This window comes from Trachinotus anak, unplaced genomic scaffold, assembly GCF_046630095.1.
Source record: "Trachinotus anak isolate AG129_WGS33_773 ecotype Australia unplaced genomic scaffold, CSIRO_AGI_Tana_v1 ptg000013l, whole genome shotgun sequence".
Lineage (NCBI taxonomy): Eukaryota > Metazoa > Chordata > Actinopteri > Carangiformes > Carangidae > Trachinotus > Trachinotus anak.
The window spans coordinates 17,138,902-17,157,648 of record NW_027273864.1 but is presented as its reverse complement, the minus strand read 5'-3'; the positions used below and the strand labels follow the sequence as shown (position 1 = coordinate 17,157,648).

General features: G+C 36.2%; 1 protein-coding gene across 2 annotated transcripts; it reads left to right on the top strand.

Annotated features, from left to right (window-relative positions):
* Positions 1–576: 576 nt before the first annotated feature.
* LOC139630502 (sodium- and chloride-dependent GABA transporter 2-like) lies at positions 577–17,165 on the top strand. 2 transcript variants are annotated; one of them, XM_071494027.1, is made up of 15 exons: positions 577–754; positions 6,045–6,235; positions 7,617–7,751; positions 8,623–8,763; positions 10,162–10,249; positions 10,356–10,488; positions 11,329–11,463; positions 11,945–12,048; positions 12,291–12,415; positions 12,629–12,741; positions 13,475–13,612; positions 13,717–13,819; positions 13,904–14,004; positions 14,650–14,820; positions 14,898–17,165. In XM_071494027.1, exons 2-15 carry the CDS (start codon positions 6,049–6,051, stop codon positions 15,009–15,011), a joined length of 1,788 nt encoding a protein of 595 aa, XP_071350128.1. In that variant the 5' UTR covers positions 577–754; positions 6,045–6,048; the 3' UTR covers positions 15,012–17,165. The 2 variants fall into 2 exon arrangements, with proteins under 2 accessions (XP_071350128.1, XP_071350127.1); XM_071494026.1 differs by having other exon boundaries at positions 578–799.
* The last annotated feature ends 1,582 nt before the right edge of the window (positions 17,166–18,747 follow it).

The window sequence follows — 18,747 nt, the reverse complement described above, 5'->3', positions numbered from 1 at the left end:
CTTTATCATAGGATTATACATCCGTGCGTGTGGCTCTGTAAGGCTGTGCTTATAGGCACAACAGTTGGTTTGAGCTAACGTCTGCAGCATCCTCACAATGTCAATGCTCGCAAGTATAACATTTACATCTTAGTCAGTGAACACAATAAATTATTGACATTTGCTCAATAGTACTCATACAACTGAGGGTAATAGAAATGTTAGATTTGCAGGTAATTAAACCAAAGTATTGGAAAAAATATTTCTGATGATGGCACTAGATGAAAAGAGATCACTTAGGATCCATCCTCCTTCAATTCACTGCTGAGACATTTCAATTAAAAGCAAAAATGTGAACTGCATGGTGGCACTAGAGGAAAAGTCAGAGAACACCAAAGTCAGTAAGGATACACCCAGAGTGGTGCACATACCGACAACCTACATCGTCACCAATGAGTCATGCAGTTTACATGGTTAGTGTGCGAGTCCCCTCCCCTCCTCTTTACTGTGAGACCATGTGGCTGTTGGAACATGCTCCGCCTTAAGTTGCTCATTCAGAATCACATTATGCCCCTGCCCCCTCCTGTCTCGGTCTGTTCCTCTTGCGCTTTCTCTCTCCCTCATTGTCACACAAACACAGCTCTCCCAAACCTCTACACATGGACTCATTCATGGTCAGAGCTAGGAAGAACACTTGTCCTGGAGAGACTCGGGGATCTAGACTTGTATTTCCCCCCACAGGCACCAGATGAAATCCACCTAGAGCTAAATGGAAGTATAACAGAACCACAGACTACTGACGTGAGGCTATCTTTCTCAGGTACTCTTTACCAATAACTTTTCCTTAAGGTCACAAGCAGGTCTTTTCTGTCTTTAAGTTTTTTCTTTGTATAAATGTTTGAGTGTACACTACTTTGGTTTCATTTCTTGACTAGGAAACTGTAGCCTTGCAGATAAGAGACTGTTGGGTGTTTGTAGCTGCACTTACGCTTGCTGCCTGTAGCTGTATTATGTAGGGCAAAGGTTATTGGCTATGCTGCAGCTATTTCCCTTGTTTAGTATAACACCTCCAGCTGCTGTGTGACCATGGCTGCAAAAAGCTACAGTAATGTTGTTTCAGACAGATACATTTCTCTTGTGCAAATGTTTGAAGAGGTTCCATTACAAACAAACTCTTTAAAAAGTTACTTTAACGGAAATATTACATAAGTACATTTCATTTAATGATTGCTTTGAGAATTTGTGAATATTAACAGTTAATATGTTTTTTTATTTGTGGTTAGAGATGGCCAAAGAATCAAAACAAAAAATTAAGATTAATTGTACAAGGTTTTGTGTACCCGCAACATTTCATCTAGTGCCAAAAGGAGGTCATAACCAAGTACCTGAAAAACAAATTACATTCACAACAGTTTCAGTATTCAGTTTCATTTTGTACTTTGTGTTTAGTGGGTTTTAGCAAATGTTTGTGTGGTAACATGCTAAACCAAGATGGTGAATGTGGTTAATATTTTCCTGGTCGATATCAGCACGTTTACATTGTCATTGTGAGTATGATAGCATTCTAACATCAGCATTTAACCATACAGCTTCACAGAACTTCTATTTCACTGCTGGAGGCAGATAACAAAATTCAAGATTTGTCCAGCCACAGAATATATTTGTGGAGACTTCCCTGCTGCACATATACCTTGCTGGCCTGAATATAAAATATCAAGCACTCGTGATTTGCTTAAACTGTTTTCTTCTAATGCAACTGTTGTGGTGGCTGGAGTTTTATAGATTGATTTAGGACACACACCATGTGTACTTTCACATCACTCACTAAACATGAACCATGTGTACATACCTTTTACTCTGTTTATAGTTAATATTGATCAATTTTTGAAACAGTTCTATGTACTGTGTTTTAAAATGACACTCATTCATTAGAATATAAGTTTCTCACCTAATGCATACATCAGTATTGTTTTTTCTCTACCTGGTTGGCTTTGACATCATGGGACCCCAGACATGGCCATTAGTTTCCCTGTTTCCCACTTTGGGTCATACTACTGTATAGCCTATTCTGTAATATGCTGGTATCACATGCAAAAAAAAAGTTTGACAATTTACAAATTCTTGGTTTATAACACAATATTGGGCCATAGACACAGTTTTTCTCATGGTAACCTGGGTAATAAAACTGTCTGGGCCTCATTAAAGTTTTTGTTGTACATTCTGCAGTTGGTCACTGGAACAAAAGACACACACTGCCCCACCAATTAATAATGGTGGTGCTGTTGACTTCATACTGTGCAGCAGTTCTACTATGCCTGATAAATGAAAAAATATTTTGGGTAACAGGTAGTCTTGTGGTTAAAATGGTGCCTCCTTCTGCAGGAGGGTCCTTGAGATACTGAATTCCAAGCAGATCCAAGGTTTCTGCTGGTCACCTTGCAATAAAACATAACTATGGGTCTTAACAGGCTGCTTGCTCAGACAAACTAGTTTTTTTTACAGGATGACAGTCTTGCTGAATTTAGTATTTAATATGTTGCTGCACATATTTTGTATGATGTTAACATCATGAAGAAGCCTGGGATCATGTGTCTTCACCACCATTTCTGTTATTGCAGTCAGCTTCTCCCAGCTAGGATCCATCAGTGTCAATCATTCAGGGGCTTTTGGCCCTATTGGAATTATCCACAGATAATTAAAAAAAAATGGACCAGGTGATTAAAACCTGTAAAAACACTGAGTAAAGCACTTTGACTTTAAAAATTGTCTCACAAGGGCTGCAAGTCAAACTCCCATTAACATTTGTTGTTTCTCTGTTAATTTATGATCCATTTTAGTCATCCGTCTGATGACTAAACTCTCTTATCCAGTTATATATAGCTAAATATATAGCCAGAAACAACCAAGATCTCAAAAGTGTATTGTAAACCTGTGGATTAAAACTGGGTGAAAAGTCAGTTTTGACCACTTCTGACAAACAACCATAAGGCTGATTCATGCCAAACTGGATATGACGGTTGATGGGTTAGGGTTAGGGTTAGATTAATTGATAGATTGATTAAATGTATTTAGCCAAGTGGTTAAGGCACATGCCACATAAGTGCATATTCTCTGAGCGGGTCAATCACAAGTTTGATTCCCGACCGGCTTGTTTCTTTGCTGCATGTCATTCCCCCTGTGTAGAATTGACTATTTCTGCAAAAATAAGATATTTTCTATGCAGACATTAATGATTTAGATTAATTGCGAGTGTCCATGCTATGTTGAGTGGTGTCTTCCTGAAAACAATGACACTATTTATAGGACATAAACTGAATAGATAATAAATATGATGGCTGTGCCATATGCTGTGGCTCAGTTGATTCAGCTTTACTGGTACAGCTGGTACAGCTTTTTCCCTGGTTTAAACTTAACACCAAGGGGAGGAATTTCTCTAGTGAACAGAAACAGGGATGCAACTTTTGACAGGCACAGCTGAGTTGAACTCTAACTGAAATGTCTTTGAGAAAGACACTGAATCCCTACAACCTACGTTGGCACCAGTCTGGTGTCGAACCTCAGTGAGGCAGGAAGAGAACTTGCAGAGAGGAACAAAAACATCACACAATTTAGCTGATTTGCTATAAATAAACTAATGACATTTTGTGTTGTCTGAAAGCAGCAGTGTTTAAAGCTGTTCCAAATGACCACACTGCAAAACAGGGTGAAAAGGCTGCCGCTACAAAGAGGTGACCGATGTGATCCATATTGCAAGTCAATCACAGCTGTCGATCAAGATGTTACACTAATAAGAATTACCTGAAATCACAGAAACCATCATTCTATTTATTTGAAGTTTTGATTCCTGATTTTTTTAGTTTAGCCCAAGTCCCATGTTTTTGTACTATACTGCGGCCAGCCACCAGGGGGCAATCAAGATGTTTTGGCTTCACTTAATGGGAAGCTGTGATGTTCTCCATTTTTATATACAGTCACTGGTCCGCCTTTAGCCATCTTAAATATCCTTGATAAATTCATACAACTTTTCAATACCAACTTCAATTTAAGACCTCACTTTCTAGTTTATTCATTGTTTCAGTGTGTATGTTTTCTGCTAGAAAGAAAAAAACACTCAAAAATGTCAGACCCCATACACTGCATAGTAAACAAACAATACCTTTGAATTGAAGGGCGTAAGCATTTTGTTCATACAGTTTAAGGCTGGGGGACTTGTTTCATGAAGATAAACTCTGTCTTCTGTGATACTGGAAAACCAGTTTTAAACCATATTTACCAGCTATTTAAGATAATGTATGCCAATAAATATTCACTACACCTCTGATAGGGGTATTATTCCATGTTCCATTAATACATTTCTGTAAATTTGAATTGTGTCAAATTTAAGTGATGTGTCCAATGTAACTAGACTGTTGTAGCAGTTTACTGCAGAGATTTCATATTGGTGTACAGTATATGTCGGCTGTTAAGTAACAAGAAATTACAGTGCAGAAATGTCAAACTGTAGGTTGGAGGTTATTTAAAGTTAGAATATGTAACATTTCCACATAAATATGTCTAACAATAACTAAGTCTATGTTATATTTTTTTTTTTTTTTGAGTTGTGTTCTTACAATCCCAAACGTAATAATCAATTCTCAAACCTAATAAAATCTGTAATTTTAATCATGGTAACAGTCAGTTTCATTTGGCCACCTGTCAATGACGTCAATATCCTCTATGCACATCCATCAGTGTTGTGGTTGCCTGCCAGAAACTCAAAATGTACTTTTATCCAGTTTTAAGCCACATTTTTAAGATAAACTTGATACACCTTGGTTGTTTTCAACTGTACTTTTTACCCAGATGAAAAATGAGATGCAGAATAAAGAGATTTTGAGAAAATATCACAGTTTTACCTGTTATAAACATTGGGTCTGTTTGTTTTGGAGAGGAGGAGACCAGTGTGGACAATTTTTCACACAAATTCCCACACAATTTCATGATGTCACACAACACCGTCTTGTGTTATTGTTTTGAATGAAAGGCCCCGAGCGGCAGAAGTTACATACTGTGCATTTAAAACAGTGTCACCATCATATACTTTGTCTACCAGATAGCACTGATTGATCTTTCAACTTTAAAATGTCCTGCTCAGTGTATCTTGGTCATAATTTTTTTAAAAACAAATCTAGGGAATCAATCTTTAGATTGTTTGTGTATGTTTGCAATAGTACTATTAAAAAAATTCTGTTGCTAGTATATCATTATCAAATTTTTGAAGCCCTTAACTGTCGAAACTGGTATCGGCCTCAAAAGTTCAGTAGCGGTCACGCTGCTGTGATGTAATGCCACCAGTCAAGCTTACCGACAGATCATCCTGTTACGTTGTTATTGTTGTTCTAGCTTTTGAGTGCCACACAAAATTGCAGGCCTCCACTGTTGATAACATACATCCTCTGTTGATTTTCATAAATTTCCTCTCAGTGGCTCCACTAAATGATCACTAAAACACTTGAGGAAAGTTGTTTTCAACATCTCAGGATTTGAAGCTTTTCAACAGTAATGTAGTAGTACGCATATTTTCCAGTCTAGTTGCTTCACTCCCACATTAAATCCAAGGCAGCAGCACAAAAGCAACATTGATGAAAGAATTACCCTCATGCCAAGCAGGAATGACCTTCATGACCTAATCTAGCAAGACTGGTGGCATTGTGCAGATTATTAATATTAATGTACGGTAATTAAATCATGTCAGAGTTCCGGCTGTGCAGTGATTATGTTTTTAAGTTGTTTATTTGGCATTAATGGGAGTCGAGAAAAGTAATCTGTAAATGCAGAGAAAGTGTTCTTCACATACAGTTTGTTACTCCAAAATGAAATCCAAAAATAACATAACTAGTTATAATTAATACACAGACACTACATCTTTTAAAAAGTGTAGACCAGATTATGAACACTGTAATTAGGCCAATAAATGCCACTAAAGTGTTTTTGGACAGTGTATGCCTCCTAAATAATCCACCCAAATCACAAATACTGGACCTAGCATCTTTTAAGTATTTTTCCCGTTCATCTTTCTCTTACAGTGCGATGGATAAGCCCCATGGTCCCGAGGTCAAGTTCAGGCTGGACATGGGTGTAGCCCATCCTGCACCCAGCACCGTGACCAGAGGGCAGTGGTCTAGCAAAATTGAGTTCCTCTTGGCTGTTGCTGGACAAATCATAGGCCTGGGAAATGTGTGGAGGTTCCCTTATCTGTGCTACAAAAATGGTGGAGGTGAGTTTCATATTTTCAGAGAAAATAGACCTAACTATTGAAAAGATACTTTTCGCATAAGTACAGAATGTATGAAACAACTCAAACTGTAGTAACACTCGATGGCAACAAGAAATAAATGTTTAGATTAGACTGAAAGTTGCAGTCTGTATATTATCAGACAGAGTCCTACTTCAGAAGTACTAAGTCAACATAGCCTTTACTTAAGGCTCCCAAGATGTGCCGAAAACTTTGAAGGGACACCTTTTCACAAAATTCACAATGCACTATTATGCAGCGTTACATTGTTGGGTGTTGCAAGTTAAAAAACTTCATAGTTGACAACTGTACAACTTAGACCCTCTCTGATGAACCTTGTTAACGTGTCCAAATGTTTTTTTTTTATATAATACAAGACATCATAAACATAATGGGCAGTCAACACCATGACTTTGCATTTCCACCTTAAAACTGCAGTGACCCAATAACAGTCTCATAAAAACAGATTCAGACAGCCTGGGTTTCATACGTCACATACCTAAGGAACCAATCCCGTCAACTTGAAGGACGGAGCTTACTTTACTTTGCTTTAATACAACCACTAACACTGTGTCAACCATTGCCAGTTGTGAGCTAACAACCAACATAAATTAATAAAAGATGCTAACCATTCTGATATGTCTGCTAGTCGCCGATTTTGTGCACAAGACATTCCTCATCTGAGTCTGGGTCTGACTGAGGCTCAAACATGTGGCTGAGTTTGCATTAGCACAGCCACTGACACTGTATCAGCCACTGCCAGTTACAAGCTAAAAAACAACGTAAAGAAATACCTATGCTTACCATTCTGATATGTCTTCTAGTGTAGTCCACAATAAACTCCTCAGAAACTCTTGAGTCTGGGTCTGACTATGGCTCAAACATATGGCTGAGTCTCTCCTTTGTTTCCTCCTCTAACTATCTTGATACACATTGCTGTTTCACCTGACAACCGCGGTGGTGGTTGGGGCATAAGGCCTGATCCAGATTTCTCATTGAGGAAGCACTCATTCAATCACAAGTAAATGAAAAAAATGTTTCTACCATTTGACAACATATACTGTTGCCCATTTCCAAAAAAATGCTGCAAGACGTATTCTAACTGTTATAAAGAAGCACACTGCAAATACAGGAACACTACAAGTTGAACACACCACAGCAGAGCAGAAATATCAAAAGGAAACTTAAAACATTCCTCTGTTAACTGATGTTGTAAAATGAACAAAAATTTGATGTAGGGTTAACCTTATACTAATAACTGAGCTTTCTCGGATTCCAGCTATATAAGTGTGAATCCTATGGATTGCTTAAAGGGTTTCACCTACAAACAACTTACTCTGGTGTATTTTTCCATTTTCCATAGGAGTGTTCTTCATCCCTTACATACTTTTTCTTTTTACCTGTGGCATCCCCCTGTTTCTACTGGAGACGTCTCTTGGCCAATACACCAAACAGGGAAGCATTACCTGCTGGAGGAAAATTTGCCCGCTGTTTGAAGGTAAATGTCTAGCTTTATCCATGTGAAATAAAATGAGTCTATTTAAAAATAAAAGATAACACTTGAAGATATTTTTAAGTAGAACATATGTCATAATGTTATTAAAAGGACAATCTGTGAAGTCTTGCTACCAAACTTCACAGTACTGAAACCTGTTACCAATCTGAAGTTAATTGATGGACTTTTATTATTCTTTCATTATTACATTTCAGTTATAGATGTTTTCTGATGCTTTGAAGACAGAAAAAAACAGGCTTAGATTCCCAGTTGTCATTGGTTAAGAAAACACACCTATAACTTAAAACCTATATGTCCATGAGATACAGTATATGACTATGTAAATGTGTATTACAGGTTTAAAAAATTACTGTCTGGGCCAGTGAATCGTAAATAAAACAATATGCAAATATGAAGTGCACATTTCGCAAAAGATTTATGTAGTGACTTTCTTTCTACAGTTACTGCTGTCAATGTAGAGTCAGAGATTCACACACATCAAGAAATGTGACATGATTTGTACAAGATTTGTACATGTGCAAATCATTATGTGAATTGTGTTATGAGAGCTCAAATTCTGTTGTATTTTTCTTGCAAAACTATATATTTTTTTCCACAGAAGGTCATTAATCATCAGTGGTTTATCTTATTTAAATGTGAATGATATATCACTTGCATATTATTTCTGTGTAATTTATCACTGTCAATAATTTATCTCTGAATAACAATGCTTCACAGTAGCATCCACAATACAGTTGGTAACTTTTTTCCAAAAGTATTTGAAAAGATATATATAGTTGTTGCTTACTTCCAAGTGATGCTGTTTTAACTGAAATATCTTTTGTTGTTGTTTTTTTTGTTGTTGTTTTTTCAGGGATGGGTTATGGCAGTCAGGTGGTTGTTCTATACTCCAGCATCTATTACATCATCATACTGGCCTGGGCTTTCCTATATCTCTTCTCCTCTTTTAACTCTGAACTTCCCTGGGCGAGTTGCAGAAACAGCTGGAACACAGGTGCGTCCCAGTATGAGAACTGACTGAGCACACACATGTTGACACAAATAATTGGATTATTATGAATCTTTAGTGCAACAATGACTCATTGCATTATGACAAAGTTTAGGGCAATCATCATAATAGTGGCTGATTTATTTATTTTCAGTGAGTCATGGATTTCAAAGTCCAGCTTCTGGAAACATTTTAAATTGTGACTTACCAGGTTTGCTCTGCTGGCTTGTGTTCATGTTACATAACATACTTAAAGATCCCATCCAAACAAATAAAATGCTGTTTTTTCCGAAGGAAGTTCAGTTACATTATTAAAATCCTCAAAATTATATCTTCTCCTGGGGCGGCGCAATGGTCCAGTGGTTAGCACTGTCACTCACAGCAAGAAGGCTCTGGGTTCAAACCCCAGGCCTGAGGCCTTTCTGTTCTCCCTGTGTCTGCGTGGTACCCTCCGGCTTCCTCCCACAGTCCAAAGACATGCACATTAGGTGAACTGGTGACTCCAGATTGCCTGTAGTTGTGCCATGTCATTCACCTAATCTCAACCCAGCTGAGCTTGTGTTTCACTTAATTAAGTCAAAACTGAAGGCAGAAAGATCCACAAACAAGCAGCAGCTGAAGAAGACTGCAGTAAAGGCTTGTCAGAGCAATTCATGAGAGGAAACTCAGTGTGTGGTGATGTCCATGGGTGACAGACTTCAGGCAGTCATTGACTGCAAAGGATTTTCCTCCAAATATTAAAAATAATGCTTAAATTCATAATTTTGTTTGTTGAAAATGTGTATGTTTGAAAGTAAGTGTTATTCCTTAATGGTTGTTGCAATATTTTTTGTTAAACACCTTGAATTAAAGCTGAAAGACTACACTTAAATCGCATCTTGACTGCTAAATTTCAAATCTATTGTGGTGGTGAAAAGAGACAAAATTTTTTTTTAAATATTTCACTGTCCAAATATTTATGGACTTGACTATATTTTCACATGCAAACCTGAACCTTTCAGCACACATACACTACATATATATCACTTGGCGCTGTGAAGGTTAAACTTCAAGGTGACGTAACAAATCATGACACATTTTTGAGTGAAGGGTGACTTAAATCACCAGTAAGTAATTCTGCAGTCCTACAAACTACTTCTAACAGTGGCCATATTTTAATCAGTTTGTTATTGTGTAAATATCAACAATTCCAATTCCACAATAAGTAAAAATACATTTCAAAAATAAAATACTTGCACAAATTTACATGCAGGGGTAAAAGAAAGAGGAATAGGAGTACAACAGGTTGTCTCTTCATGTGAAAATGTTACTCAAGGTTTGAAAGTTTTGACAAAAGAAGCATTTGATTGTGTGTATATATCCTTGAATGCCTTTTTTAAAACATCCCATATTTCTTTGCAACAGAGACCTGTGTGGAGTTTGATCGAAGGACTGATTTTTATAATTGGACTGCGGTGGAAAACTCAACATCACCAGTGAGAGAGTTCTGGGAGTGAGTACGAAATCAAAGTCCAAAATCAAAGCTGAAACCCTGAATGTGTATAAACTCTGAAAGTGACTTGACATTTATGAATTATAACTTCATATATGATTTGCAGGAGAAGAGTTTTGAATGTCACAGCAAGTGTCCATGAGTTGGGTGGCATGCGATGGGAGTTGGCTCTGTGTCTTCTGTTGTCCTGGGTCATCTGTTATTTTTGTGTCTGGAAGGGAGTCAAGTCCACAGGGAAGGTAGGACAAGGACCCCTTTTTGTGTTGTATGCAAAGTACTAAGTAATTGTTAGATCTAAACCTATATTAGATACTTGCGTGACAGAAACATTTATGATCAACCATGAACTTTGTACAAGCACATTATGTTCTTAACCTGTGATAAAACTGTAATGAGTCACATGACTGCAAAGTTTTTAAAGAGTAGAAGAGAACATTGTCCACCAGAGGTATTGCTATTCCACATCTGCAACCAACACTGTCAATGTACAGCAGCCACTGCGCAGGACTTCAGCTACTTGTTACACTATCTCACGCATACGTTTTTATGGTGTCATAGAAAATGTGAATCACACTAACACCACGACTCTAGGGATGGCAACATCAGTTGGCCCACCAATTTTGTTCCCAGCTGAAATATCAATCAACAATTACTGAATCAGTTACCATAAAATTTCATTCAAATATTGATGGTGGCCAGAGGATGAATCCTACTGACTTTGGTGATCCTCAACCATCCACACCTCAATATCTGAAATCAGATTGGAACTAAATTTGTACATATGTCCATGTCCCCCTTGAAATGAGCTGTAATCATTTTGGTTACCAAATACCTGCACATGGTGGTGAGGTGGTCAAAATTGTAATCATTAACACTTGCATCTTAGCATTGTCATTGTTAGCATGTTAGCATGTGGTCGTCAGCACCTTTGGGGCAGTGTACCATGTTAACTGTATTTTCTCAGGCTTCTCCACAGAATAAAGTGTAACTGTGGATTGTTAGTATGTGTTTAGTTCATGTTAGAATATCTATCCTGGCAGCACAGCCACAGATTAACCTTCACTGTGGTTCTTCCACAGGTAGTTTACTTTACCGCTACATTTCCATATCTGATGTTGGCGGTGTTACTTGTCCGTGGACTCACATTGCCTGGGGCCTTAGATGGGATCAAGTTCTACCTCTACCCAGATCCATCCCGCCTCACTGATCCACAGGTGTGAACTGATTCCACTTGATATGTACTACTTTACCTACAACTGTTTACAAAGATGTAAAGCTGAATTATACAGAAACTTGTAGGAGGTAATCCACATGACATTTGAATATTTACATTTGATGACCCCTTTGTAACTTTGTACATTGAGTTTAAATTTTCTATTCAATGTAAGTGTTATGTAGCTTGAATGTGTGGAACAAACATGTACAAAACGATGTAACATTCATCCAACCAGAGTTCAGTAGACTGAAACCAAAAGGATTACTTATACATGGTTTTAAACAGTGTCACAGTGTTCAGTGTAACTTTGTTTGCAGATGAATGTTTTGCTTGTGTTGCAAAAATTGTCAGCAGAGTAAAACATTAGCAAATTCTCATGAGGTGATTCTGTATAGACTTACTGAAGAGTTGCAACACACAGTAAAAGCCTTTTATATGTAATTTATTGTAAATGTCAAAATGTCCTTTACTTCCCGTAGGTGTGGATGGATGCTGGCACACAAATATTTTATTCCTATGCTATTTGCATTGGATGTCTAACCGCACTTGGCAGTTATAATAAGTACAACAATAACTGCTACAGGTAAGTTTGATATAATGTCTGTGATGTGAAAAAAAAAATGATACGATGAAATATGATCTAGAGAATATGTATGTACTTTATCCAAATTGTATTGTAGTATAGTTTCCTCCAGAATTACTGTATTTCTAGTGAATCAGGGGTCACGCCAAACAAAAATAACCAGACTGGTTCATTAAGAATAATGGGTTGTAAAAGTTTTATGCATTTAATACAAAATAAAAGTAATGTTTTTTTATCTATAGGGACTGTGTGTACTTGTGCCTTCTGAACAGTGGGACCAGTTTTGTAGCTGGCTTTGCCATTTTCTCTGCACTTGGCTTTATGGCATATGAGCAAAACACAGACATATCAAAAGTAGCAGAGTCAGGTAAGTACATGTAAATAAATTATTATAAACATAATTTTTACTATTATAATTATGATAATAAAAATTATTAGTGTGTTTATTAAATATATGTTTATTATATTATATTATTACATGTAGCATATTTAGAACAGCAAAAGCACAACAGCAGAAAAATAACTAAATATTTATTTATTTATTTATCAATTTATTTTGATAATCTCATGCTCACTGCAGGTCCTGGATTGGCATTCATTGCCTATCCTCGAGCAGTCGCCATGATGCCTTTTCCTCAGATCTGGGCAATATTCTTTTTCATTATGATCATTCTGCTGGGACTGGACAGTGAGGTAAACTTCTATAGAGGTGAAATTTATCATAATAGCAGCTTTTTTACTGTCTTGAATAAATCAATTTTTCGATTGAAGAGCATGAAATAGAATTCTAAAATAGCTCATCTTTGAGGTGACCTACAACTTAATTTACAGTAAAGGAGCAAAGTGAGGGCTTTGATTCATTAATGGACTTTACTTTTGATGTATACACTGCATACCAGTCCTTATGAACCTGTGGGATTTTTGGCTTTTGATATTTGACCGTTGGTTTGAGGTCTGTGGGTGTCTCACAGTTAAAAAGTGACAGTCACTCACAGCATATTTTCAACCCTGTTTGCATGTCTGAGGGTTAGTTTGGAGGATATTTTAGAAGTGAGTCATCAGATCTCAATGAATCTTGAGGGAGTTCAGCAATGGGTCAATAGATGGGTAAACATGGCTTGGTTTGGATTCAAATCAAGGTTCAGATGCAGAAAACTCTGCACTGTGCAAACATTTTATGATTCTCTCGAACTATTAAAATTACTAATATGCATTAAATGTATTTTAATGCAGATCCAGATTCAGGTGCAGATTAAAAACATCTAATCTTTATCATTAAAAATCAAATAAATAATTAGATTAGAGAATTGTGCAGTCCTCGTAGAGGCATGCACTCTCTGAGTACTTTATAACATCAGCTCTGCAAAGTTTGAAACCTGTCAATCAGGGGAAGAGTTACTGTGTAACTGAGAGGTCTGTGTTTCAGTTTGTAGGTCTGGAAGCTCTTGCAACAGCAATTTCTGACATGAATCCTGTCTTTTTCCACACTGGTCATCGACGTAAACTTCTGCTGCTTGCTATCAGTGTTATCAGTTTCTTGATTGGTCTTGTAATGGTTACAGAGGTAAGATTACATTAAAATGTCAAATCAATTATGATAACTATATATCCTTATGTCAAAAGACCATTATAACAGAACGACTAACTGAACTCTCATCTCACACACAGGGTGGACTGTACATCTTCCAGTTGTTTGATTACTATGCCTGCAGTGGGATGACTCTACTTCTCTTTGCATTACTGCAGTCTGTCTGTATTGGATGGGTGTATGGTGAGTTAGAAAATAAGAAGAATGTACACGTCTCTTCACACTGAACTTGAACCTCCTCACCTCTGTGTTTCCATCTACTCACAGGTGCAGATCGGTTTTATGAAAACATTGAGGACATGATTGGCTACAAGCCTTCACCCCTGATTAAGCACTGTTTGAAATATGCCACTCCAGTAGTCTGCATGGTGAGATACAAAAAAAGTTAGCAAAGCTCTGCCCCCCCTTACTTACTGTTGCCTGTCAAGTTTTCCATTCTCGGATGGCACATAAATTTACAATGAACACAATGTCAGACTATTCAAGATTAGTATAATGGGTCAGTAAATTTAGACAGAGGCAGACAAAGACAGCTGGCGACTGTCAGTTTTGCCGGCTGTAATGACACCAGCTGCTGGAAGATTACATAAGCTGTAACTAGCTAGCTTGGCAAAGGGGATCATTAATATAAAGTTAATACTTATACGCAGAATATTGTGCTAAAAAAAACTGTTAAACCTGCATGTCAGACACAAAAAGTCAACATTAACTGATAACTAGCTCTGCAGTAGAGAGCTACTTAACCCGTAACCTCACAAACTACTGTAGTTAGCTTATGATATGCTAACTCTTGGCCTTGGAAGTGACATTAGGTTACAAGTAGTTAGTAAGATAGCTGGACATGGTAACAGTTGCAGGTTATATTTGATCAAATTGAGACTGTTTAATTCATTCTTCAAATGTCTTGGTTAAAAGACACTTTCTGTTCTGACTGTAAATGTCAACTGAAATGATTATCCAAAAACTTGAATTAAAAAAAACTTAAACAGCATTTCCCATTACTATTTTTTCAGGGAACGTTTATTTTCTCTTTGGTTAAATACACTCCTCTGAAGTTCAACAACACTATTGAATATCCATGGTGGGGTTATGCTCTTGGCTGGTGGTTCACCCTCTCCTCTACACTCATGGTTCCCCTCTGGATGTTGTACAATCTGAGCATCACTCCTGGTACACTACGACAGGTGAGCTGGGGTCTCCAAAAACCTGTGTTTGTGTGTTTTTATATATTTTGATTAAAATCTTTATTCTTTTTTGTTAGAGGATCTCCATCTTATGCACTCCAGCTGAGGACCTACCTTCGACCAAATCAGAGAAAATGGCGTTTGAGCTGCTCGACTTGAACTCATCTGCTGGCAGCATGGTGCCCTCATAAGAAGAGACAAACAAGCTAATTCAGATACACTGAACACTTAGAGACATACGGTTTACCCTCAATGCATTGGTACTACACCAAGTTCCTTTTAAACCAATCTTTTAACAAAGCACTGTCTACAGGCTGTCTACGTTTTTTTCCAATCCAGTTAATTAACTCGTGACCCCTCAGATTTATCTTGCAACCCCTGGTTGGGAATCACTGCACTAAATGAATGGTTTCAAATTTACTTTGTTTTCACTCCATGAAGCACTGCAGAGTTTGATTGCTGACTCAACAGCAATATTTTAAAGGACATGGTAAAAAAGAATCTAAGCTCAAAGGTCCACACACAGGAAACATAGTTAGTTTTTTTTTTCTTAGTGTCTGAGCTTTCAAACACATCCCATGGTTTTCATTCAGTAACTGGAGCTGTTTTAGGTGTCATTATGTGACTTTCAGTCAGTAACAGCTCTTAAAGGTAGCAAATAAGGTTGCAACTAATTTTCCTTATGCATTAATCTATCAATTATTTTTTTAATCATCAATCAATTGTTAGAATAGCGACAAATGCACATAACCATTTCCCAGAGGCCAAGGTGACATCTTCCGATGTCTTGTTTTCTCCAATTACCGGTCAACAACACAAACAAGTTTGGTTTGATAAATGACTTAAACAATGAACCACTTATTAAAATTGTTGTCTATTAGTATTTTGTCAAACAGCTTGATTGACTGAGTTCTTGGGAATAAAAGTGTTTTCCTTTTGTTTTGTTCTAACCAGCTTGTATAACTGTTTGGAGTAAAGTAACACTGATAAACAATTCCCAAATAAGTGGTACAGACTGAACACTTAAGTCACTTTTAGGTCACTGTGAATGTTATGAATTACACATAAATGTAAATTACTGTAACAGCAGTGACATGAAACATAGGAGGCTATCCAGGATTACGGGTCTACTGTTAAAATGTGCTCACACAGGCCCGAAACTATTCAGCATTTACAAGCTTCTATTTGGTGTTAGATTTTAAAAAATAGTAATTACCACAAGTGAGCCTGTGATGATGGAAGCACCACATACAACAGAGAAACACTGTGTAAAACTGTTGGTTATAACTGTCAGAATCACAGAGTATATTTTTAACAAGAGTTGAATAAATTATATTTTTACTGTAGTTACAGCTTTAAGCTTGTTTAATTCTAGTTTTTGTAAAATATACTCAATAATCAAGTTTGCAAGTTAATGTTTGTATCATTTTATATTGTTTTTATATCATATATCATTGAAAATGGTGGCAATAGATCTCACTATAAGACATGATGCTGTAATGTGTTATTTTTCACATTCAAACAAAATTCTGAAAGGACTAAAGGGTTGAATTTCAGAAGTAGAAGGTTAAAAGCAGAACTTGTAAGCTGAAGGCAGACTGACATGAAATGGTTGAAAACAAAACAAAACATCTGAAATGTTTAAGGATCAACAGATAATTAGTTTTTTTAAATGAAAATATCTGTTTTCTAAAGATATGCAGGACACAATTGAATGAAATCATGTTTAAATTTAGAGGTCACACTTCATATTACTCATCGTTAACAGTAACTTCATCATGAACAACCAGTTAGCTAATGCTGTCTTAATGAAAATGTTTGTGTTATTGAACGAGTCATAGGACTGGTATATCATTTTCATTATATAAATCTTATTAAACAGTTTATGATGAAGCCTTATTAAACAGTGCAATTAGGTATTTATGTGATAAAGTATTAATAGGCTTCAGTTACCTGGCAGCTCGCTCATCCTTATTGGTTTACGTCTGCTATTTTCACCTTTGATCAAACTAAATGGTGAAAGAATCGGTACTTCAGATTCGATGATTTGAATAGATACAAATCAATTATGGATAGAGCACTGATCTGACTTAAAAAATATATTTTTGAATCATTTACAAACATTCAGTAATAATCAGTCATCACTTTGTTTTTCTTGGGAGAAAAGATGGTTCATGAAGACTTTAATTTTTTATTTTTTTCTTTAGTTTTTTTGAATTGAAAATCAACTGTTTTTAAATTAAATGGTTACTAAAATGTAATTTGTATTGTGAATGCTAAACAGATTCAGATGCTTTTGCAGGTTATGTAGTCCTCCAAGATTATTAAAGAAGTCATAATATCAACCACTGTTTCCTTGAATGCATCAACACAAATTATCAATTTTCTCAGTTCCTACTCAGCTGCAATACCACACATCAGTAGCACAGATGGGAAAACAATCTCACCACAAGGTTCCTTTGATCCTTTTGAGGTACTTCTTACTGGTTCCCATGATCACCACCTGCAGAGTTGTCAAGGAAATGTAGAGGTTCAAATTTTCTTGTTTTTTAATTATTTATGTTTTGAGCATTTTTAAGGACTTCTCTCACCACAAGGTCAATTTAGCAGCTGTTTCTGAGCTTTCAGTCTGTGATAACTGAGTGGATGTGGTAAAGATGCTACAATGATTATTTTTATAATAATGATGTATCAAATGACGATGTGAAAACAATGTGTCAGCATGAAAGAAGTGATGAACCTACAGAGTTTTCATGTGGATCTGCAGCTCCCCTCGGCTTTACAGTTACCTGTCTGCCTACTGTTTTGGTTCACTGTCACTGGCAGCTTTTTTCAGCAAAAAAGCTCTAAAAACCCACTGCTCAGCACCAAATGGCAGACAGACACATTTATGTATCTGAATATGTGTATACTAAAAATGCAATGTGTTCAAAGAATACAGTTTTATTTCATAGTTTCTGTTGTAACTGTTAAAAAAAAAAACTGAAGATAAATATAATTAAGTTAAAGGAAATGGCAAGTATCTATTCTTGTGGTTGTCTCCATGTCAACTCATATGCAAGATTCCCACACATTAAAAAAAAAAAAAAAAAAAATGAAAAAGGAAAACTTCTCCATAACTTCTACAGTTTGTATGATAACACTGCTATAATGTCAAAAGCAACACTGAAATATATTATATTGTAAAATAGTGGCCTTTGACTTGAAGAATGACATGTTTCTTTAAATGCAACTCTTGGATTTATTTAATGCTTTTAAAGTGCAAAAAAATAAAAAAATATATAAAGAAGACAAGAACAAAGGTACCTTACGTAGTTTTTTGTCTGAAAATATTTGTTTTGCATAAATGCCGGTTTAAAACATTAATCACACTTTGCTTTACAGGGCAATGATCTTTTGAATACATGTAAACATTTTGTATGACATTACACTTCACTTTCTAATAAAACCAAACTCACATGGGCCATGCTGCAATTTAACCAGCTGCATTTTTATCCCGCTAGTTTTTCTATTTTCCAAGTTATTCCTGAAATTTATACTTTCAAGTTATCAAAATGATGAATGTAGCAGTAAGAGGCTTGTAAATCTATTTGTAGTGGACAGTGAGAGATAAATAGTCTGTATAACTGATAGAAAAAAGTACTTCATGCTCATTTCCACTGTACAAAATGTTTGAATGTGTAGAGCCAGCAGTACTTGAAAACATTTAGCAACAAGCAGTTTAAAAAACAACAATATATATATTAACACACACATACACACTGTTGATTTTTTTTTTTTTTTTTTTTTTTTTTTTTTACATAAAATATTTAAGACAGCTAAGGTTTTCATTCTGAATCAACAAATGTTTAGAAAACATCTCAAGAATATTGTCCAGATTTTATCAAGACTTTTCATGACAAGATAACAGTGTTGGTTTGACAGTCA

Bases quoted from the DNA above. Each gene is read 5' to 3' on its own strand.
- LOC139630502 (XM_071494027.1), top strand. From the start codon at position 6,049: ATGGATAAGCCCCATGGTCCCGAGGTCAAGTTCAGGCTGGACATGGGT. The intron at 6,236-7,616 runs GTGAGTTTCATA...CATTTTCCATAG, and splicing joins GTGCTACAAAAATGGTGGAG to GAGTGTTCTTCATCCCTTAC. The intron at 8,764-10,161 runs GTGCGTCCCAGT...TCTTTGCAACAG, and splicing joins CAGAAACAGCTGGAACACAG to AGACCTGTGTGGAGTTTGAT.